Genomic DNA, 25,310 nt, shown 5'->3' with positions numbered 1-25,310 from the left:
GGATTAAAACCCCCTTCATATTGTAAAGTGAAGGAAAATTGTCTAAAAAATGAGGTTTAGATTACTAGAAACTTTTCTCCGAATACAGAGGCGTGGAAAATCTATGGTTGTACACTAATGGTTGATGGATGGACCAATGGATCTGGTTGGATATTGATAAACTTTCTTATCAATTATCTAATTAGGACCATGTTTTTGAAGTTCGTGGATGCATTGGCTCATTTTAACACGATTGACTATTTGTTTAGATTGTTAGATAGTATAGTCGAGAAAATAGGAGAAGATTATGTCGTCCAAGTTGTCACGGACAATGCAACCTCCTATATAGCCACTAGTTGCCTTCTTATGAAGAAGAGCGATGTTTATTTTGGACCTCATGTGTGGCACATCGTATAGATCTTTTTTTTTTTTTAAAATAAAAATAAAATCTAATGTTAGAAGATATAGGTAGGTTGTATATTAAAGTAATTATTAAGGCTAGACAAATCACGATCTTTAAGTATAAACATGCACTTCTTCTCCATACAAGAGAAGGCACATTGGGTGTAATTTGCTTCATCTAGCCGTCACCTAATTCACAATAGCCTTCATAACATTACAAAGGTTGCATTCAAAGAAATCTAAGCTTCGAACTGTTGTAGTGTCGACCAATTGGAATAATGGGCCTTGGCCAAGGAAGGTCGACGGGAAATTAGTCCAACAAACCATCCTCTCTCAATTGTTTTAGACACAAGTGATAAAGGCACTAAAATCGTTGGAACCGTTGCGATTGGTGGACGGTGATGAGCAGTCACTCATGGATTACATCTACGATGCGATAGTGGGTTAAAAACAAAACCATGGACCACTTCAACTATAAAGAGCATGATTACAAGCCCATATTAGATATTATAGATAAAAAATGGGGCAACTAAATGTCATCCCCATTGTGTTCGGTTGCTTACATTTTTAATCTGGCCATATTCTTTGTTTACACCAATTGATCTGTGGCATTAGCAACGCATATGGTTGGTTTTCTTGATGTTTTGGAGAGAATAGTTATAAATAAAGAAGAGCATGATAAATTTTTTCAAGAGTTGGACTTCTACATGAAGAGTGCAAGGATTTTTTCAAGAGTCATAGTCATTAGGCATAGGAGTATAAAATTGCCAAGTATGAACGTTAGCGAGTTAGTCTAACTTAGGAATAATTTATTACAATGTAAAAGGTTTAACTTAAACTGTTATTTGCATAGCTGACTAGTAGTCAATGTACAGAGGATCCGAATAGGAATGATTCGACATTATAAAAGTTGGCCATGAAAATTCTTGGCCTTGTATGTTCTGCTAGTGGTTGTGAGTGCAACTGGAGTTTGTTCGAGTTGTTAAGTTTTGTAATTCATTAATCGTAAAAGTAAATGACTATCATCGTTAATTCACTTTCAATAGAAATTTGGAATGTTATGTAGATTCACCAAAAAAAAAAAGAAGGAACCATCTTAAAAAAAAGACGCTTAATGACTTGGCCTTCGTCTAGTACAACTAAAAGCTTTGAGAATGATTTCAAGCTAGGTGAGAAAAGCCTAGTTTATATGATCCTATCTATGTAGATGATTTGGAAGTGAATAGTGAGTCGCTTGTAGAGAAAAAATGATCCAATCATTGCAGGCGAGGACCTAACATGGGCCTAAGTCAAAGATGCCGCTTTTGGATCAACAATTGGAGAAGATTCTTTAATTCGAAGGAGGAGAAGAGGGGCGGGCAATTGCATGAGGCCTAGTAGCGGTCAAGGCCAAGAAGATGAGAATGAAATTGAAGAGATACAAGAAGAAGATGATCGACCGTTGGATGTGTATGAGTAACTTGTGTGAAGCGATGATGAAGAAGCAAAAGAAGATGAAGTATATGTTGAAGAATGAGATGACTCCAATGAAGATGATGTTGGTGATGTGCCACAATTGGAGATGGATCAATGTATATAGTAGTATAAGTTAGTTTTGTAAATTGTGATTGTGAGTTTGTAAGTTGTAATTTGGAGTTTTTTTTTTTTTCACTTTGTTGTTTGTACTTTGTACCATTTATTATATCTATAATGAAGTAACTCATCAAGTTATCATTTATCAATATTTATTTTATTTTATGTTTTTAATAAGTTGTTATTGGTTACTTGTTAGTAAATTAGAACTTAGAAGATGACTTGGTGTAAGTATGTAATTTGTTAATTATTATACTTATGTAACTTAGGTACTAAATACACAAATTATGATGAAACAGATAAAAGAAAACAAATTTGGTTACTTTTAGTAATTACATAAAGTTTTTCTTAATTTTGTAGATATTTTTACAAAATTTTCCTATTTTGATCGCATATGCCATTTGACAACATTGATTACGATTAAAAAAAATATATATGATCAGACTCCTCCAAAATCTATTATCTAGGGAGAAGAATGAGATGATCAAAGACACTTTTGACTTGACTGAGCTAAAGTGACCGTAGAGGTGGAAGGTACACTATTAGATTTAGGAAAGGAACCACAAATATTCTTCTCGTGATAATGTGACATCAATCTGATCACCAATGACATTGGATGAAGTGGAAGTAGTGGGTCTAGCATAAGAAGGAACATCATCAACAACAAGTGTTTGATTGGTCCTCAAAGGCTTCCCATGAAGTTCCCAACAAAAATCCATAGAATGATTAATTAGACCACAATGAGTGTAGACTCAATCTTCTCTACCACCATGACCACTTCTACCTCCCCTTGACACCTTACCACTAGAGTGGTACACGAGCCGAACCGAGTCGAGCTTGCCTTAGCTCGGCTTGGCTTGGCTAGCAAACTACCCCAGCTCGAACTCGGCTCAGCTTGGTCCTCGAGCCTGGTTGGCCAACTTAGCTCAACTCGGTCAAAAGCTCGGGCCAGGGCCAAGTTCGAGCCGAGTTCGAGTTCGAGCTCGAGGCTACAAGCTGACTTCGAGTTTAGGTTTTAGGATTTTTAATATAATATAATACACACACACACAAAATATTTATATTAAGTGAACCCGATCTGAGTCGAATCGATTCGAACCGAGTCAAGTTCCAAGCCAAGTTGGGTTGAGCTCGGTCTAGCTCAAGACTCGGCTCGAAATTTTTTCAAGCTCAAAAAATTAGCTTGACTCTGCTCGAACCTAATTTCGAGTTGAGTGAGTTAACTGAGCTAACTCAATTTGTGTACAGCTCTACCTACCACTTCTGCCACCATGACTAGTCTACCCTCCACGACCTCTGCGCATACCAGTGTAACCTGAGGAAGAAGCTAAGGCAGACTTATCAAAACTGTTAAAATGAGTATTGTCAGAATTATTTCCAGTGGAAACTCTTTGAAGTTTGCATAAACTTCTGCAACTGAAGGGATTGAGAAGCCACCCAAAATCTGATCTTTAGTTGACCGATATTCCTTTGGCAGATTGAACAAGAGTTTCACAACTTTCATGTCTTCTATTTGCTTCTTCATAATACGCACATGTGAAATAATATGATGATAGATTGAAAGTTCTTCTGACATACCAGTAAGTTTGGCAAAATACTTACCAAGAGATTCATCTCCCTTTTAGAAAGAGAATCTCCTCTTATAACCAGTGTTCGAGTTGTCAGTATCGCTACAAGTTTCGCTGGCCTAAGATAAAGACAAAATATCGTTATCGCCGTTAATATCGCTAACAACCGGAAATGCGGGGAAACTTAGGAAAAATGGTGGATTTTTTTAGTGAAATTTTAGGAGATGTTTAAATACACATTTATATATTTAAGAATAAAAAAATTACAAAAAAAAAAAAAAACATAATAAGTTTTCATTTAATGGGGCCTAAGCATGTGTTGTTATAATAAATCCAACATTCTAATCCATCCTTCCGTCTATCCAATCATTCATCCATCCCATCTATACATCTAACCATCCAACCATCCATCCAACCCATCCAACCATACCATCCATCCATCCAACTATCCAATCCATCCACCCATCCAACCATATACCCATCCAATCATCCCATCCAACCCACCTATCCATTCATCCATCCATCTATCCAATCCAATCCATCTATCCAACTATCTAATCCAACCATCCCATCCATCCATCCATCAACTCATCCAAATTCTAATCCATCCATCCCATCTATACATCTAACTATCCACCCAAACATCCATCCCATCTATACATCCAACCTTCCATCCATCCCATCTACCCATCAATCCAACCATTCATTACATAATCCATACAAATAGGTTTTTTTAATATTTTTTCATTAAATACATTATTAATTTATATTTTAAAATATTTTAAAATAAATCCAAAATTTAAAAATAAATAATGTAATACTTTATTTTCCTTTAAATAGCCCTAATGGATCCTAATGGGTCCCATTAGGCTAGCCCATCCTCATCATGTAATAAATCAAGCCACAATGGGCCCCATTTAAAGAAAGAAAGAAATAATTTATTTTATCTTAAAAATATATTTATTTTATTAAAAAATATAAAAATGGATTTTATATACAGGCACTTAGAAATTGAGCACGTTGCACACAAGTGTCAAATTAAAGTGTTCAAATTATGGTATCCTGCTTAAGCTATATCATGAATCCAAATTAAGCTTTTTTTAATCATCTAAATACCCATTTGGTGGACATTTATTGGACAGTTAAAATAGAAAAAAATCTAATGGTCTTCATTTTTAGCTCATGACCCAACATGATCGGGCAAAATGAATGGACGGGTTGGATTTCTGACAAATATCATGGTGAGCCCCATGGCCCCACCTAACTTCCAATGCATTCCTGTGAAAGGCCTTGCTACGCTGCAGAATTGGGAAGCAGATTGCGTAGTGTGCCGCGCACCACCAACATCTATATTGATGTCAAGTTTTGTGAGCGCCAATATGATCATTGTTATATCCAAACCGTTAGTCCATTTGCTGAAATATTTTTAGGACTTGAACCAAAAAACAAGACATATCCAAAGCTCATGCGGACCACACCACAGAAAGCAGTGGGAGATTGAAGGCCTACCATTGAAAATTTCTTGGGGGTCACAGAAGTTTTGGATAAATCTTGTGTTTGTTTTTTCCCCTTCATTCAAGTCTACGTGACCTTGTGAATAGGTTGGATGGCAAATGAACATCATGGTGGCCACTAGAAGGTTTCAATGGTGGGAATCAATGTCCCCATTGCTTTATGTGGTGTGGTCCACTTAAGATTTGGATCCGTCTCATTTATGGGCTCAAGCTCTAAAACGATCTTGCCAAATGGAAGGATGGTTTGGATATAGCAAAAAAATCATGGTGGGGCTCATAGAAATTGGTGGCGTCAACACACCAGGGAGGTTAGTGCGTGTGGCACACCATGTAATTCGCTTCTGCTTAACCACTGGCATGGGTGGGATAGAATTTGGCTGTGGATCCCACCTCAATGTATGTATTGTATATCTATGCCGTCCATCTGTTCTGCTAGCTCATTTTAGGACATGAGCTGAAAAATGAAACAAATCCAAATCTCAGGTGGACCACTGACCACACTACAAGAAACAATGGTCATTCACCATTTAAAAAAATTTGTGGGCCACAAAAGTTTTGTATCATGCTGATATTTGTGTTTTCGCTTCATCCAGTTCTGTGTGACCTTATGAACAGCTTGGATGCGAAATAAACATTACGGTGGACCCGTTAAAGTTTTTAATGGTGGGTGTTTAATGACAACTATTTCTTGTGGTGTAGTCCACCTGAGATCCGGTTATGCTTCGTTTTTGGGCATATGCCCTAAAATGACATGGAAAAATGGATGGACGGTGTAGATATACAATTCATACATTGAGGTTGGCCCTAGAGAGTCATCATGCATCCTTATTAAAAAAAGAAACCCGACTCTAAAAATCCTCCGGAAACAAAGGGAAGCATAAACCGAAAATCCTCTGTAAGCGAAGGGAACCGAAACCTTTTTCCTTTTTTAACCCTAAAATCTAGTTTGAAACATCTTCAACGTCGATTCTCACCGGGAAAATGGATTATATATATATATATATATATATATATATATATATATATATATATATATATATATATATATATATATATATATATATATATATACGGAAATCAAGCAAGATTAGATAAAACTCGCCGAAATTCTTAAAATTTATTACTGTTAGAAGACTTGTGGGTTTATTTCATACTTTTGAAGACTAGAGTTGTCAATCCACAATCCAACCACCGAAGATCTTCCAAAACTCCTCAAAAGGTAGTTTCTATTTTATTTTTTTATAAATATTTTCCAGCATTTAAGCTGGACATATGCTCAATTTTATCGCAGACAATCACCGAAAATGTCGAAATTTCACCATTTTATTGGAAAATCAAAAAATTCAGTGAAATCTCGCCAATATCCAGTAGAGATTCGAAATTTGGGGTTTTCGGTATCGACGAGCCACTGATACCGAAAATATCGGCGATGATTTGATATTATCACCGATGATTTAAACACTGCTTATAACTGATACACCTGATAGATATTTCGTTCTGCGTACAGCTTTTTACAGTATCTCACACATCCTTTGCAGTATTAAAAAACATCAAGTTGGAACTAACTTCAGATTCCATATTACTCGGCAACCAAGATCTAATTTTGGCGTCATCACGCATCCATTGTCTATATTTAGGATCGCATTCCTCCAATTTGGATTCCATGACGAAATGATCATTCTCTTGGGCTAAAAGAAACACTTCAACAAATGCAGCCCAGAATAAGTAATTCTTCTCATTCAGTTTCACAGATGTTATTGACTAATTAAATGAAAAACCGAGATTCTTTCCTAGTGATGAGGGACCCATAACCCCAACTTTTGGATCCATAACCCATTTGTAACCAATTTAATTCGACTTATGTGGAAAAACCCTGATTTATGATTATATTCAAACACAACTACGTCCTCCGACAATAACAAATAGCATTTCATCGTCTAGGATTCACTTCAAACATCAACTACGCATCTCAATACTATGTAAAGGATAGCAAGCATCTGAGGAGGAGGAGGAGGAGGAGGATAGGGGGATGGCTGCTCTAGTTGAGCCCGAATCACGCATGACTGTGCTTTAATACCATGTGAATTTGTGAGATTAATAGAAAGGGGGAAAAAAAGAGAGGAAAGAAAAATAGAGGAGAGAAAAGGAGAGGATAGGGGGATGGCTGCTCTAGTTGAGCCCAAACACGTCCCCACCTCCATTTTATCAGGGCTTACTTGGTTAAGAGATAAAATTAACCTTCCTTAAGTAACACATAAAGCAATCCATCCATGGGCCTAAATGCTACCCGAAACATACATTTAAGCCCAAACAAACCAAAGAGCCTACATGTGGATCCTTTTAACCTTTAACAATAAGCAACAACATGCTATGGCATTCTGTTAAGTAACTATATAAGAAGGGGTGCGCTCAAGTGGTACCCATACGACTGTAAGCTTACTGTGGTACCGGGAAGGTGTGGGCCCGCCTAAATGTATGAGGGCCATCCAACCCATTCATCAGATGCATCACCTCATATTACTCCCAAGAGCCAAAAAATCAGCTTGATCCCACACTCAAGTAGGCCATAAGGCCCATAACACAGGGAACAATGTGAAATGGGATGCCTACCCTTGATTTACATAGGGGAACACTTGAATTTTGAAACTGCCTAATTTTTGGCCTGACCATTCCATCCAGACCAGATGAAGGGTATGGATGGCTGGATTTCATACATACAACATGGTGAGCCCTCCACATAAATTAAGGTTGGATGTTCCCTCCCAATTTGTTCCCTATGGCATGGCCCACCTGGTTCATGAATCAACCTGATTTTAGGGCCCTGGGGATAACATGTGCTGAAATATATGATGGACAGGTTGCATTTTATGCATTCATCACATGGCTACCACATCTGCCCAGTTACTGGCACCACTGGAGCACACCCCATATAAGAAAGCTTAGAATGTGACATGATGGCATCCTATTTGTCACAAGCAAAACTGCCTATGTTTCTTATTCTAATGGGATTTTCCTGCCATCCTTAACACATCTGCTTATTATATTGTGTCTATAGGGCCTGGCAGGATGTGATGGTGCTCATGTTGATTAGCACGATGTGTTACTTCTTTTTCATTGAGCAGCTGCTGGTATGTAACTTTACTCCTGTAGCCATGATTCAAGCTAACAGTTTTGATGACCAAGTTGGTTTCACCGATACTACTCGGACAAGTCAAACCGAGTCGGTCCTGAGACTTATAAAAAATTAATTAATTAATTAATTATTTGTATTTATTATTATTTTTTAATGAAGAAAATTAGAAAGAAAAAGAATTGAAAATGTTGGTGGCTTTTGAAAACAAAGTGGAAGCATGAATAACTCACAAAAATCAATTCCCAAACCAGAGATAGGCGATGATAATATAATCATGAATCTAAACTTGGATTGAAAATTAGAACATTCTAGAACTTGAATCTTCAATTTGAAGGAGGAAGATGTGCTTGCAACTTGAACCTAATTCTCGACACGTATTTGAGAATTCTTGAGAATCTGTAGACTTCTCTCCCACCATACTCCAGTGATCACCCTCTCTCTCTCTCTCTCTCTCTCTCTCTCTCTCTCTCTATCATGGTCTAAAGAAGAGGAAGTATCTAGTGCTGGGTTTTTGTGAGAAAAGGAGAGCAATCACTGGGGTTGCACATGTGATCCTCTAGGAATATACAAGTCAAGGCTGCAAAGACCAAAATACCCCCAAGTCTAAAGGAATGCCTCATAAAACCCTTCAGACTATTTGGTAATTTCACACCAAAAATACCCCTATTGCCTACCTGCTCACATGATAGAAGGGAGGTGGATCAGACTGACAGTAAATGTATTCCAAAAGTTAAACAAATAATACATGATCATAAAAATTAATTTTTATGATTGTTTGTAGGATGACTATGTTTAGGAGTGTCACGCACATGGACACAAATACATCAAACATGGAACGATTCCAGAAGAGTGTAGGCCCTTGTTACATAACCTATAACCCTTACAATCCATTTGTAAGAAAGCAGATGATCCACATTATTAGTGCCTTAGTATGTTTTTTTTTTTTTTTTTATTTGTTCAAATTTGGTGGGCAACTTGTGAGATTGATGGTTTTCTTTGTGCTTCATGTTTTTACACATCTTGTTTGAGATGGGGGTCATTCATCCAATGGGACCCACTGTGAGCATGCTCTGGTGAAAAATAATCAAGCATTCTTCCACTCGTTAGGAGGGCTATACCTGCATGAGAAAAATAGACACTTTGAAAAATAAGGCAAAGGGTCCAAATTTAACATAAACCCGTGGGTTGGCCTGATTTTTCAGCTAGGGCATGTTCTTGCATACATGCAATGTGAAGAAAATCCTCAATCTCATGCATGTCCTGTTTGCATTCCTTGAAAAATATAGATTCTACAATCATTCTATTTATTGTATTCAACAACAAATTTGTGATTGTTTCTCTAAAAAAAAGTGATTATTGATTCTGATACCATTTTTTTGCCTGTTATGCACATCCAACCATTTTAAATAGTGTTTAGAGTCTCTTGCCAACCCCTAATAGCTGGAAAAAGGCTACAGCGCTTATGATGTTGATGTGTTTAGAATCTATTGTCTCCTTTCGTAGGTTGGTGACATGAAAAATCAAGCGGTCACGGTTGCAGCACCATTTTCTTTTGTCCTGGGCATTTTGTCATCAGTCTTTGCTGTTGTCGTAGGTACCATCCAGCCTCAAAGAAAACAATCTGAACCGTATTTGATAATGTTACTCAAAGGTTCTGCTTATTTTCATGCAGCATTCAGGGAGTATATTTGGGCATATTCAGCTTTTCAGTTTGCTCTTGTGGTCTTGTTCCTCCATGTCTTCTATTCTATGGTGAGCATTTTTTTTTACAGAATGGCTTGAATATATTTTAAGAGGTTTTTAGTTCATTCATGTGGTTTGATATCCAAGGTGTGATATATTTTATTTTTCTTTTACCCCTACAATGTAGTTCCATCATCATCCTCATCATCATCAATCTAAGCCTTATCCCAATCAATTGGGCCGGCTACATGAATCTTGATCTGTTATTTCACACTATCAAGGGCCATACCTTCAGTTAGACCATACATCATCAAGTCTTTTCTTACTAACTCCATCCATGTCCTTTTGGCCCTACCCCTTGCCCTTTTAGAACCTGCAACTTGTACCTACTCATTCCTATCTACCATAGTTCTCCATTGCACATAGTCAAACCATCTACCATAGCCCTTGTCTTCTCGCTAGATGCCCTTGTCTTCTCGCTCGCGTGAAGAAACTCATGTGTGTGAGGAAAAGTGTGTCGCATCAGCCATAGATGAGTGACACTTGGTGATGATCCATGCACATGATCTTATTCAAATCTCCCCTCACCCGATTTTCTCCGCGAGTTTGGACGATTTCTCGTGCCCTCTTGTCTCTTCACGAGTTATCGGGCTCTAATTTTGGGAGCAATTTGCTGGCGGGAAGCCCCGAGCAAGATATTGCTAGATCTCTTATGCTTGCCTTGAGCAGGGTGCAAGACAATCGAAAGCAAGATGGTGATACGTGCCTACTTCCAAGTTCCAACGGTTCTCCCTTGCTGGACAGGTGTCATAATCGTAATGATGCTATGGACTTGGAGTATGTTCAAGTTGTCTCTACGCGTCCTTTTGACAGGAGGATAGCGCAAGACCGTCCATCCTCCACAATAGCCCAACAGGATGCCACATTGCAATCTCTAAATCATCTCCTACCCACTCACACCACGTCAACAGAAGGGGTGGTTGAGAAGGAGAAGGATAGAGAATGAGACCCGATCCCTATCCCTCAAGACCTGGCTTCCCCCCAAAATCCTCTCTCAGAGGATCAAAGTCAACAGAGGAGCCCTTTTATTGAGGATCGTGACCAAGGGATGCCATCCGGAGAGACTCTAGTTCGAGTGTGTGAAGACCTTTTGCTTATTGGGGACGTGTCCTCTATAGCGAATTCTTTAGATACAAAATCAGATTACATGGACATTGCCTCGCATGAACCCTCTTCTTCGAAGTCCCGATCGCCTCTTCTTCATTCTGACGATACCGAGATCCACCATGCTGGCTTCCAATCTGCGATCCCCAATCAAGTTCCAGATCCTCATGACACTCCGCGCTTTTCCCCTTCAATCCCCCTCCCATTTCCTCCTCTTCCCTCTCCCTCCTTTTCTCTAGAAGTGGCAAGCCCCTTGGCCCAAATTTCGGCTACTCAGGTAAGCCCTACTCATAACAACGATCCCTTTGTCCTGTCTAGGGAGGTGTTGGAAGAAGGCCCTGGATACCCCCCCGCTCAGAGCGTCTTTCTCTGGTAATCTTCATCCATCTGTCAGAAGATGCCCTCCCTCCCTTCCTCCTATCTCGGGGGAAGTCTTGGGGAGTCTGGCCGAGGCGATAAAAAAGAAAAGATGGGTCCGGGATAGGGTAAGCCATGTTGGAAGGTTACTGGGAGTAGTCTTTGGTGACTCCGATGAAGACTACATGGCGCTTTTTAAACTAGTGGCTGAAAGGGGACTGCAAGTGATAGTTGAAGGTATTCTTGTTATTGGACTGGTGCCTTTTGCTAGACCCAATAGGGAATTGCTTAATCTGGGGGCGGCCGGGTCCAGTGTTCGGGAAGCCATTCCCCGAAAGGCTAGAAAGAGGAGAGGGGTTGCTATGGTGCACCAATGAAGATCCTATCTTGGAATGTCAAAGTGTTGGGTTGTCCCCAGAAAAGATCCTAGGTAAGAGACATGTGTTCATTCTAAGGCTAATGTTATAGTTTTGCAGGAAACTAAGCTACAACTGATCAGTAGAGGTATTGTGAATTTGCCATGGCGTCGAAAAGGTAAGGATTGGATTGCACTTGACTTGGTGGGGTCGTTTGGAGGTATCCTATTTGTGAGGGATACGTCTAAGTGTATTGTTGAAGACAACTGGTTGGGTTTATACTGCAATGTTATGTTTAGAGAAATCCCCTCAGGCTTTCGTTGGATTTTTTCTGGAGTTTATGGCCCAACTAGATTTCAGTCTCATCCCTCTTTATGGCTTGAATTGTCTTCTGTTTTTTTATATAGGTGGAATTTTCCCTGAGTGGTTGGCGGTGATTTCAATGTTATTCAGTTCTCCTATGAGCGTTCTAATGGCTCTAGGATTACCTCTTCGATGAGAGATTTCTCGGATTGGGCTTCCAATCACAGGCTGATTGAAATGCCTATGGGGGAGTCATATTTACTTGGTCAAACAGTAGAAACCCTCCAACGATGTCTCTACTGGAAAGATTCCTTTTGTCCCATGATTGGATATCCCATTTCTCTTTTGCTTGTCAAAGAGGATTGCCCAAACCCATCTTTGATTATTTCCCCGTCCTTTTAGAAACTGAATAATTAAACTGGGGGCCAAAACCTTTAAGATTTGAATTGGCTTGGCTTCAATTTGAAGGGTTCAATAAATTGGTAGCTGATTGGTGGAGATCTTTTGATATTGAAGGTTGCCTAGGTTTCATTCTTTTTAAAAAACTTCAAATGCTGAAATCCAATCTCAAATCTTGGCATAAACAGATCTTCGGGCTAAAGAGAGTCTGAAATGTCCTCCATCCTCTTAGCCATCCAAGAGTTAGATGTCAAAGAAGAGGCAAGTCTTCTTTCTGATGAAGAAAGATCCCTTAGATTCCAGCTGTCTGCTGATTACTGTGCCAGGCTGAAAGAGGAAGAGATTAAATGGAGACAACGTTCCAGGTCTCTGTGGCTTAAAGAGGGGGATCGCAATACAAAATTCTTCTATAATTTTGCTAGTGCCCGATCCCGTGTTAACTCTAAATCCTCTCTTGAAATCGATGATGTTATTGTTACTGATAAAGATGTTATCTGTAACTCTATTGTCCACTTCTATTCTCATTTACTGACTCCTGACAATGTGTCTCAAACCAGGATCGAGGATCTTCCCTTTCCATCTCGTTCAGAAGAAGAAGCTTTGTACCTGGAAAGACCAGTGGACCTAGAAGAGATTAAAGCTGCAGTCTGGGACTTAGGGAGTGACAAAGCTCCTAGGCCTGATGGCTTCCCATAGCATTCTTTAAATCCTTTTGGGATTTGTTTAAGGAAGACCTTCATTTTGTGATGGAGTTGTTCGAGCAAAAGGAATTGTCTTCTAAATTGGGGTGCACTTTCCTGGCCTTGATTCCCAAAGTGGAAGGAGCTCAGAACATTAAAGACTTCCATCCCATTAGTCTGATAGGCAGCCTGTAAATTCTATCCAAGGTTCTAGCCCAGAGAATCAGACAGGTGATAGCTAAGGTTGTATCTCCCTTTCAATTTTCTTTTGTAGAGGGTAGACAGATTCTTGATTCGGTCCTCATTGCTAATGAATGGTTGGATTCCTATGCTAGGGAAAAAAGATCAGGCAATCTTTGTAAACTTGATCTCCCAATAGCTTATGATCACGTCAATTGGTCCCCTTTAGACTACATGCTCCAAAGATTGGGCTTTGGTTTTTTCTTGGAGAGCTTGGGTTAAGATCTATGTATCCTCTCCTAAATACTCTATCCTTATCAATTGAGCTCCATTTGGTTATTTTAGAGCTATGAGAGGGCTTCGTCAGGGACCCTCTGTATCCTTTTTCTTTTTGTCCTTGTTATTGAAACTCTCAGTGGCATGCTTTCTAGGGGCTAGGAGATGGGGCTGTATAGAGGATTCTCCATTCCTAATCTTCCTATCTGCATTAATCATCTACAATTTGTTGACGACACCTTATTGTTTTGTGAAGCAGATGAGAGCATGGTCACCTTTCTCAGCATGACTATTTGTTGGCTCCAAGTAGTCTCTGGGCTGAAGGTAAACATGTCGAAATCGGAACTCTTTGGTATTAACCTTGATTCAGAGGTATGTAATTCCTTTGGAGATTCCTTTGGGTGTAAGGTAGGTTCACTCCCTCTTCTCTACCTTAGCCTTCCGCTTTGCATAGGTAAGCCCCCTCTCTTTTTGTGGGATAACATCTTAGAAAGAATGGAGAGGAAAACGTCGTCCTGGAAGTGTAGTGCCTTGTCTTTGGGGGGCAGGATAAACTTGTTTAAGGCTTCCCTCTCCATTATGCCAATTTTCTTCCTGTCCTTATTTCTCTGTCCTAAATATGTTATATCTAAAATCACCAAGATGCAGAGGAAATTTTTGTGGTAAGGGAACGTTGAATCCTTCAAGTTCCCCTTGCTCCAATTGAAGGAAGTTTGTAATCCATTTAGTGAAGGAGGTGTGGGTATAACAAATATGGAACTAATGAATAAAGCCCTCTTAGCTAAGTGGAACTGGAGGTTTGGGATCGAAATTAACAGCCTTTGGAGACGAGTTGTATAGAATGCTATGTATTGTGTATGTGGTTTGGTGGTTAGTGTAAGTGCATGTGCACACTTCCCTTTTTCTCCTGCGGTGTACTATATGCTTTATTATAATAAAATATTATGTGTTAGGGCAAGCAAACCTAACACAACATCTCTCCTAAACTCTCCTTCTTCTCTCTCAATATTTTCCTCTCTTCTTCACATTATCATCATCAAATCTTTCTCTACTTGGTATCAGAGCAGAAGGTCATATGTTCGAATCTCGAGAGCAGCAAATATGCCTCGCTAATATAATATTCTCCCACGGGGGGTCAGGAAAATTAGGTCCGGCCCAGGGATCGGGAAATTAAGCCCGGCCTATTTATGGTGTGAGTGTCCCTCCACCTTCGTTAATATGTTCCTGTGCGGAGTTCCCACCTCGCACGTGCGGGGGGGTGTTGAAGTGATAAAGTCTCTTGATATACATTGATACACCACACTCTGACAGCTTAAGCTTTTGGAGTGAATGGTTGTTTGACATATTTCTTGCAAGTCAGGGGGAGTATAACTCTTATCCTCTTTCTACTAGTGATCATGGGAAAATTCCTCTCCCCTCTATTCAGTATCCTGTTGGTGGTATGGGTGAGCCTAAGCCTCTGCAGGTGTATCATCGTTGAGATAAATCTTCACACACTCAGCCATCTACCCTTCCGCTCACTTTGGATGTTGGCTCAAGTGACTCTCCTACCTCGAGTTTAGATCTTCTCATTGCCTTATGCAAAGGGTTACGATCTTGTACTCAACACCCTATTAGTAATTTCGTTTCATATGATTATCTTTCACCGCCTTTTCAGTCGTTTGTAGCTTCCCTTTCATCACAGACTATTCCTAGATTTCTCTTACATGCTCTTTAGAGTCCTGATTGGACGAAGGCGATGATATAAGAAATGTTTGCTCTTGAGAAGAATCATACTTGGGACCTTGTGCCACTTCCTTTAGGCCATAAACCTATTGGCTGTCGATGGGTTTATACGATCAAGTTTCTTCCAGACGACTCAATTGATCACTATAAAGCCCGTCTTGTTGCTAAGGGTTACACACAGACTCATGGCGTGGATTACTTTGAGACATTCTCTCCGGTGGCTAAGCTTAATTCGATTTACGTTGTGCTCTCCTTAGCCGTTAATTTATCATGGCCCTTGTTTCAGCTTGATGTTAAGAATGCATTTCTCCATGGGGATCTTGCAGAGGAAGTTTACATGCATCAACCTCCTGGCTTTGTTGCTTCTCACAACCCTGCACTTGTCTGCCGGTTGAAGAAGGCTCTTTATGGACTCCAAAAATTCCCATGTGCATGGTTCGAAAAATTTAGTCAGGCTCTCTTGGAGTTTGGCTTTGTTCGTAGTCATGCCAATCATTTTCTCTTTATATGTTGATGATCGACGGGCATCATGGTTCTCATTGTCTATGTGGATGATATTGTTCTGTCCGGTAGTGATTCTGCTGGAATGAGGGAGGTCAAAGATTTTTTGGAGACCAAGTTTGAGATTAAGAATCTTGGTCCTCTTCGCTACTTCCTCGGAATTGAAGTTGCTCGCTCATCATCCAGATTGGTCTTGTCACAACGAAAATATGCGCTCGATCTTCTCATGGAGACCGGCATGTTAGGGTGCAAGCCTGCTACCACTCACATGGATTCTTCACAGAAGCTTCGACCTGATGATGGTGCTCTCCTTATTGATCCTGAGATGTATCGATGACTTGTAGGCCGGCTTATTTACTTGACTATTACTCGCCCAGACCTCTCATTTGCGGTAGGGGTTGTTAGCCAATTCATGCAAGCTCCCCGTACTTCCCATCTCACGGCTGTCTACCGCATACTTCGGTATTTAAAATCAGCCCTGGGTCTTGGCCTCCACTTTCAGTTCCATGGTCATCTTCATCTCTCTGGATATTCCGATGCTGATTGTGCAGGTAGTACTTTTGATCGTCGCTCTACATCCGGCTTCTGTACCTTCGTAGGTGGCAATCTTACAACCTGGAAGAGCAAAAAGCAGCCAGTTGTTGTCCGGTCCTCGGCTAAAGCAGAATATTGTGCTATGGCTCATGCGACGTGTGAACTCGTGTGGCTTCGTAACCTTCTTGAAGAACTTGGTTATCCTCCTTCGGATCCTATTCCTCTTCACTGTGACATCCAAGCGGCCATCCATATCACTCGTAACCCAGTTTTTCACGAGCGAACCAAACATATTGAGGTCGACTGTCACTTTATTCGGGAGAAAGTTGCTTCTAAGGAAATCGCCACTCCTTTTGTTCAATTTAGGGATCAACTTGTTGATGTTCTTACAAAGTCCTCGAGTCGAGATGCTCTTCATCGTGTTCGTGACAAGTTGGGCATGATCAACATCTATGCTCCAACTTGAGGGGGAGTATAGAATGCTATGTATTGTGTATGTGGTTTGGTGGTTAGTGTAAGTGCATGTGCACACTTCCCTTTTTCTCCTGCGGTGTATTATATGCTTTATTATAATAAAATATTATGTGTTAGGGCAAGCAAGCCTAACACAACCTCTCTTCCAAACTCTCCTTCTTCTTCTCTCTCAATATTTTCCTCTCTTTTTCACATTATCATCATCAAATCTTTCTCTACTAGTTGCTGCTACCAAATATGGTACCTTTGCTTTTGGATGGTGGATGAAGGATTCCTCCATGTACAAAACCTCCTTGCTATGGAGAAATATTACTAAGCTGACCCCCTGCATTCAAGAGAATGTTTCTTTTTCTCTAGGTGATGAGAACAGAATTAGAGTTTGGCTGGATCAATGGTGTGACTCAACTACGTTGGCTGACGGTTTTCCTTCTCTGTTTTCTGTTTGCTCCAACTCTTTCATTCCTGTCAAAGGCTATTTCCATCATAATGGTCAAGGAGGAATCTAGAACCCTCCTTTTAGGGGAAATTTCTCTGATGAAGAGTTTCATGAGTTTACCGTGCTTCTCTCCCTTTTGCAGGAGGTCCATCCTAATCCCGGCTCAAAGGCCTCCATAGCTTGGAAGCTGTCCAAATCAGGAGCATTCTTAGTCAAGTCCATCTACAACTCTTTATCTTCCAAGATGAATTCCTCCTCCACATTGTTGCAGTTTGGGCCTATAGTCTTCCTCCTAAGGTGCAAGCATTTGGTTGGCTAGCAAGCAAGAACAGAATTCTAACAATCGATGATCTCAAAAAGCGAGGGATGATTATGCCAAATGTGTCCCATGTGTCTCAAAGATGAAGAATCTGTGGACCATTTGCATGTTCACTATTCCTTCACCTCTGATATTTGGTGGAGCATTCTCCGTCTTGCAGATATTTTGTGGGTTATTGCCTCCTCTCTTGACCACTTATTGTATGTGTGACATTCAGATCAGGGTGGGATGCTTGGAAAGAGAGTGGCACTCTATTCTTTTGGCTGTCCTCTGGCTGGTGTGGGAGGAGAGAAATAATCGAGTGTTTAGAAATCTTAGTGTTTCTTCGGCTATTGTCTTCTCTAAAGTCCTGATCGTTTTTTCGAGATTGGGCACCGTAAAGTTGTTGGGTGGGCTGGGGTCTCTTTTTTTCTCTGTCTGTATAGTTTGTTGGAAACCACCCTCTTTTAATAAAATTCTTATCTTTTAAAAAGAAAAAGAAAAAAAAAGAAAAAAAACCATTTGAGACAAAAAAAAAGGAGAAAAATGATGATCACGGGAAATGTTATGAAGAAAGACAGAACAAAACACCTTTGCTACGAACTGTCGGGGTTTTTGAGGTGTAGTTGCCCTATTTTGTCATGCTTGGCAAGAAGCTAGAATTAGACTCATTTTTGCAGATCTCTTATAAGCTTTTGAAATGGAAAATCCCGCTAAGGGAATTATAGGAGATTGATTCTGTAGATATGGAAAATGACAGGACAACCATGATGAACTATGCCCCCTTTCCCCCAATACTCTAAAAAGGAAAAAAAGTAAAAAAGAAAAAACAAAGAAGAAGAAACCCCAAAGATCATGCGTCCATTTAAATCTATCTAGGCGGTTGAGCAGACCTCAAAAATGGAAACACCACTTGACTTTGGTTATTGGAAGACCTTCCCAAGGAATCAACAATGACTGCATATGGCCAGAATAATAAGTGGAAACCTTGAAAATCTTTTTAACAAGCATGATATTGCCATGCATTAATCACCCCCTGTGAGGAGTCTCGAACATGAGACCTCTCGCTCTGATACCAATTTGATGCAGGACAATTAACCACTTGCTCTAAAAGCTCGAACTGATAAAGCATGACGAATCAATCTCTTTATCTCATAGCCCAGGCCCCACATCCCATGGGTTAGGATCTCTACTGAACCCCCTCTCGTGGACCCCACCTCACATGGGTTCCGCTTCACAGGGGTGTGGCCCGCCTCACACGGGCCGCCCACCCCATGTGCCCCTGCGTCCCACAGGCCACCCCACTCGATCCCAGTGTGAAAATGCCCCTACATTATCATTGCTCTGCGTTCCAAAGATCTTAGCATAATCATGTTTGAATTTGGCTTGATCATATGAGCATGGGTCCAAGCAATGTGCCCATTACTTTTAAATGACACGTGGAACAGGCAATTGCCGTCTGAACTGTCCGTTCATTCCGTTCCACTATTGGCAATCTATGATGCAGAAATCACACTGGTCAGATGGCCCTAACTGTCCAACTAATAGCACGAGAAATGGGCAATCGAGATTGACCAGAGAATAAAGTGGCTCTAATCGTCATCTTGAAACGTCTACTCAGATGGATTGCCGAGGATTCCAAATAAGCAGTTTGATTGGTCAGATGATGTAGTCCATCTGATACATAGCTCATTAAAAAATAGATGGTTATGAGAAAATGACCAACACTCAAAAAGGTTAGTCCCTAACATGGAGGAGAGCATGGGGGATCAGTGGTATAGAATAACTTTGCCAGCTTGGGCCATACGATGGAACAGGTGGGGTTTACTTTTTAAGGTGTGAGGTTTAGGGTGGGGGGAGAGGGTGACAAAATCAGGTTTTGGGAGAAATTTGGCTTGGGAATGACCTCTACGTTTTGTTTCCCTTGCATCTATAGGGTGGTGAGTTGGAAGGACATGCGAGTAAGGCACAACTGGAAATCAGCCTTGCAAAGAGGGGTGAGGAGTGAGATAAATCTTTATTGGCAAACAGATTTTTTGTATTTTCTTGTATTCTGAGGGAGGCCAATTAAACAGCTGATTCCTTGCTAGAAGGGGGAGCGACTAGAGGGTCACTCTCTAGTCTCTATAGGCTCATCTTAGCCTCTTGACGAGAGGGAGGGAGGGATTCTACTAGAACCCCTTATGCATGGGCCATGCCCAAAATGTCCCTACATGAAGATTCTAGCCACCGATCTTGGGCCTCATTTTGTCTCTCTATTCCCTTTAACCCTTAATTGCAGGCCATTGAGTGGGCAACAATGTTTTAAATGGCGGTGGTGTGTTGCGTAGCATTCAACCCTCCATAGTGTGTAGCGTAAGCTACAAGATACTTCTATTTTTTAATTTAAAAAATAGGAAAATATAATAAATAGTGTGTGTGTGTGTATATATATATATATATATATTCGTACTATTTATTAATACCAGATTGGACTGATTAATAATGAAATTTAACAAAATTTCATGATATTAGGTGCAATAAAATGCAACCTAGAGTAATAAGAAAGGGAAATGATTAAGTATATAGGTAAAGAAAGAGCAATGAAACTGATTTAATATTGTTATTTAGATTATTTTACTGAAAGCATTAAAAAGGTTAACTAATTTTTATTGGAAATGGAAAAATGTAACAAATCATTGAAAACATCATGTGAGCTACATAGCGTGTAGTGTATGCAAATTAAGCTATTTTCATGAGCTACATAACGTTAAGGCTATGCTACGCTACGTAGCGTAAGCTACACGCTACATAACGTAGCTATTTAAAACACTGATATATATATATATATAGCCAAATGCTCAGCTGCGCACCAGTTTACACGAAACTTGTGCAAACATTTTGAGAACTTATCATACGTGATGTGAGTCCAAAATCTAAACGGTCCACGTGATGCAGCACCCCATGAAACCCCTAGGGCCCAACTTTTACTTTGATCCAAAACTTTGGTGGGCCGTGGAAAAAGAAAACAGTTTCCTCCCTTGATTTGCATCTCTTTTTGCTATGGCCCACCAGAGTTTTAGATCAGGATGAAAATTGGTCCCTTGGGGTTTCATGGGATGCCGCATCACATGGACCATTCGGATTAGACGCCCATGACACGTATGCAAAGGTGTGCACGTGCACATACCTATATATGTGGGAAATGTTACTATGAGGTTGACCTCATGGGAACTTCCCATGAGGTTGAGCTTGTGGGCCCCACCGTGATGTGTGTCAAACATCAACACCATCAGTCAGATGCACCATTCCATGGTGGGCCACGAGCTTAAAAATCAAGTTAATCCATGACTTGGCTGGGCCACACCACATATAACAGTGGAGTTATTCTCCCATTAAAACATTCATAATCATTTATTGGGCCCACCAAGATGTGGTTCCTAAATCCATACCATCCATTGTGTGTGTCCCACTTAGATGAGGGGTCAGACAGTTTCAACCGCATCCAAAACTCAGGTGGGCCCCACCAAGTACTTTTATAAGTTTTAGGCATGTCTTCGCATGGTTTTAGATGGTATGGCCCACCTGAGTTCTGTTTACAGCTGATTTTTGGGATATCACATAATGCACGGTGTTGATGTTCGACATACATCACGGTGGGGCTCACATAGCTTGACCTCATGGGAAGTTCCCATGAGGTCGACCTCATAGTACCATTTCCGGAGATATATATATATATATATATATATATATATATATATATAGATACACCTAAAAGTTTATTCATTTTTTCAAGTATAAGCATGTTCAAACAAGTTATTAATAAACATTTATCTATAGCCAATCCACATGTATTAACCAAATCAAATCATTATCACATCAACAACTTGCCAAGCAAACCACTTTAATTAATAATATTTAATTGAAACTACAAGTCACAAGTATGAAAAATAAAAAAAAAATAAAATCCCAAAGGTTTAGTATTAAGTAAAAAAAAAAATACAAAATACAATCATCTTTTATTAAAAGAAAAATGTAGTGTTTGCTACATATGCTACTTGTATGCTACAATGCTACATATGCTACAGGGAATTTACGCTATTTGCTAACACTATGTAGCGTCATAGTTACGTACGCTACCGCTATGCTACAGGCGCTATTCAAAACACTAGTGGGTAATAGGGTAAAAAAATGTTCACATTCATGATGCTTGCTTCTTATTTGGGTTGTAATCCCTCTCTGTTTTCTCTGCTCAGATGTATTCTTTGTTGTATTGTAACTTGTCAAGCAGTGTTTAATAAAATTAGTTTATTACCCTTCAAGAAAGAAAAGACCGTTAATTATTGGGATTGTTAAAAAAAGACCTTAATACACACTTTTAAATCATAACATCTCAAAAAAGAAGTGCACATAATAGGTTTCCTTTGTATAGGGTCCTAAGTTATGCGTTGTCTGCCTAAACTAGTGCAACTATATTCAAATTGAATGCATAACAATCAGAATGTATGTGAAATGTATGTGATGATCATTTTATCAAACACTCCTAAATGCTTCGAAATTAGTCTCAATTGACAGTTGGTTAAAGGGAAATTTCAAAAAATAATAATTTTTTTATATTAATTTTTAATTAAAAAATTATTTTTATTTTATGAAAATTGACAAGGACTTGACAAATCAGTAGATCGGCTCTCATACATGCTTGATTTCACATTTGGAGTTCAACATTGCAAGCAATTTGGGAGAAATTAGGGAAATTTCCAATTTTTCCCAAATCGGACCACCGACACTCAAATTTCGAAATTAGCGTTTTTAATGATCATTTCATCAAGTACTCCTACATACTTCGAAATTAGTCTCAATTAACAGTTGGTTGAAGGAAATTTTTTAAAAAAAAAACATGGAGAACATGTAGAACCAATGGATTTCAAAATCAATGCTCCAACTCCATGATTTTTCATGCAAAATATAAAAAACCAATGGATTTATAACCATTTGACACTGATTTAACATAATTTCCAAAAAAAAAAAAGAGGATAAAAAATTGAAAATGCTCAGTGGATCGAACATGTGGAATATTTCAGCACTACCTGTGCGTTTCGTATTGTGCAAACGGGATACAAAATATATTGTGGGATATATCAGCCGATATCGTCAATATTGAAAACATTGGTTAGGGTTGTCTACTCTTGGGTCATGGTCCACCCACAGCAGTTCGAATTTGACCAAAGGTTTGGAAACCCAAAAGCTCGAGGATCCTTTGTATATTCTCAGGCTAGGAGTAATACAATTAGCAGGCTGTGTATGACGCTTTATCTGCAGGCAATAAGAAATTGTACATGGCATATATTAACTCGAATAACCGACTAGATTGTGCAGCTCACTGTCGCCAAGTCACAACCCAAAATCAAATTGGTTGGTAACCCTAATGTTTGATTCATGGACACTTGTTTGGGGAAATAGGAACATTGGATATTTCTCATTTTTAACCGTCCAATAAATCTCCACAAATCAGAGAGTCAGTTAATGAAATAAACTTAATTTTTGGTTCATGATACATCTACACTGGGTACCATAAGTTAGACAGTTTAATTTGACTATTTGTATGCCATGTGTTCTAGTTCTAAGTGACTGTGTGTCATGCACCAACTCTGCCAGAGTATCAAAGTTTTTCTATTCTGGGACTCTTGACTCGAGTAAGTGTTTTTCTTTTTCTGTTTTCTTTTTCTCCTTGTAGATTCAAATCAGAGCAATCTATGCCATACTGTTTTCGTCATTTGCTGGCCTCGGAGCTGCATTGGCCATCAATGCATTGTTTCTTCTTGTTCTTGCTAGAAGAGCTCAGCTTATTCGGACACAACGGATGGACTCTAGTTCGGTATGATTGAAGCAGAATGAGCTTATATTCTCTACATCTTATGATAATGTTGTGTGTATATATTGATGATTGTTGTAGACCCATTTTGAGTAAAATGAGATAAGGACACTGAAAGATTTTCAACACCCAACCGCCTTCCGAATACTGTTTCCAGGATTTCCTAGTAACTATGATAGTTCCACCACTTTTAAGATGGTGGTGATTCATTCATTGTACGCATGGAATGCATGTGTGGCAATGTGGATCACTCAATAGGTCTCCAATGTCAATGGAGTGTGGCCCGAATATGCATACGATACGAACCATTTGAAATCTCCCGTTGAATTTGGACTGCTGACCGTATTTTTTTTCCTGAACTTCTGTCTGTGTGCTCCATCTACTGTGGACCCAATGATTTGGATGGTCCAGGTTTGCTGTTCATGTATGCAACGCGTCACATGAATGAGTCACCACTATTTTAGAAGGTTAACCGTTGCTGTTATATTATACTGTAACAGGTTTACAACCTGATGATGGCTGAATTTTTCTGCTGCTTTGCAACAGTAACAACCCTCATGAGAGAGAAAAAAGTGGAATATATATATATATATATATATAGAGAGAGAGAGAGAGAGAGAGAGAGAGAGAGAGAGAGAGAGAGAGAGAGAGAGAGAGAGAACAGCTAAACCCCAAAAAAAAAGAAGTGGACTTTACTACGAACCTGATGCCATTCAATGTTCCATTGAATTTAAACTGTAGTAACTGCAATTATCCAATTATGTAACTGCCATGGCATTTTTATTTTAACCTTGGATTGAAGATTAACGTAGTAGGCGCCTTTCTTTATACGGTTGCGACTAAGGTGGGCTGTCCAGCCATCTTTGAGCCAGGTATGGTCTGAGCGGGGCTTGCATCTACCAAAAGGTCCAAGATGTAGGTCGGATGCACACTCCTTCAACAGCGGTGGGCAATTGCCGATCGGCTGATCTGGGTGCAATTGCAGCTCTGATTTCCCTTAATTTTTAGACTATCTCAACATGTGGGCCCCAGTGGGTGGTGAAATACCTCCCAATAGCTTTGAATTGTAGACCATCTCCTCATGTGGGTCCCAGAGAATATGGATCCATTAAAGAGATTATCAATCCTTTAAATTGCCCAACCATCTCATCATGTGGGCTTAGTGGGTGGTGAAATACATGGGTGGAGGCAGTAAGAAAAGACTTAAAAGGACCCATGGTTTAATAAGGAAATGGTTTGTGACAGAGTAGAATGTTGAAACAGGATCCCATGTATCTGCTTCCAATTACTTGCAATAAGGCTTTCTTGATGATGATGATTCTGTTTGTTAATTTTCCATGTGAAACTCATGTGGGCCATACCACAAAAACAGTGGGGATTGGACAGCTGGGCATGACATAAGTTTTGTATGAGGATGATATTTGTGCCTACAGAGTTTATCCGAGTGGTAATAATCCTATGAAATGTTTGGATGACATAAACATCATGGTCAGCTCCAGGAAGGTTTCAACGCTGAACATTTCCGTTCCTACAGTTTCGTTTGTGTGGCCCACCTGAGTTTTGGATCTATCTGATTTTTAGACCCCTATCCTAATTTGGTCATTCAAAACGGATGGAGGGAGTGGATTTGTCACGGACATCTCTGTGGACCCCTCACAGCCCCTGGCACAGGTATATTTCTGTGCCCTGGGGGTCACAGGCAATCCCTTCCGTTTCAAATCATTCAAGCTGTACATAAAGTGGACCCCATCGTGTAGATGATCAAAGCCCAAACTGTCAATTCCACACGAGCCACGTGTACATTGAACATGGATGGTTGGCGAATTTATAAAGTAGAAGTGATCTAGTGGGTTAAATGTTTGGAAGGCTTTCCATGCATGTAGTTGCATCTGGAATTGATGGCATCCACATCACCCATCTGGACT

At 39.8% G+C, this 25,310-nt stretch overlaps 1 protein-coding gene across 10 annotated transcripts in view; it reads left to right on the top strand.

Moving 5' to 3' along the window:
- The window catches only part of LOC131231641 (uncharacterized), a 78,506-nt gene extending 54,908 nt beyond the window's left edge, over positions 1-23,598 (top strand). For 2 of the 10 annotated variants that reach the window (XM_058227897.1, XM_058227904.1), the window contains 4 exons: positions 8,091-8,163; positions 9,672-9,762; positions 9,841-9,920; positions 23,248-23,598. In XM_058227897.1, the coding sequence (XP_058083880.1) occupies positions 8,091-8,163; positions 9,672-9,762; positions 9,841-9,920; positions 23,248-23,394 (391 nt within the window). In that variant the 3' untranslated portion in view covers positions 23,395-23,598. Of the gene's footprint in view, positions 1-8,090; positions 8,164-9,671; positions 9,763-9,840; positions 9,921-12,987; positions 13,354-23,247 lie in introns of all 10 variants that reach the window. The other 8 variants (XR_009164482.1, XR_009164483.1, XR_009164484.1 and 5 more) reach the window with 8 other exon arrangements.
- The last annotated feature ends 1,712 nt before the right edge of the window (positions 23,599-25,310 follow it).

Source organism: Magnolia sinica, chromosome 17 (genome assembly GCF_029962835.1).
Source record: "Magnolia sinica isolate HGM2019 chromosome 17, MsV1, whole genome shotgun sequence".
Classification (NCBI taxonomy): domain Eukaryota; kingdom Viridiplantae; phylum Streptophyta; class Magnoliopsida; order Magnoliales; family Magnoliaceae; genus Magnolia; species Magnolia sinica.
Note: the sequence above shows the minus strand (reverse complement) of the source record. Positions and strands in the feature narration are given on the sequence as shown.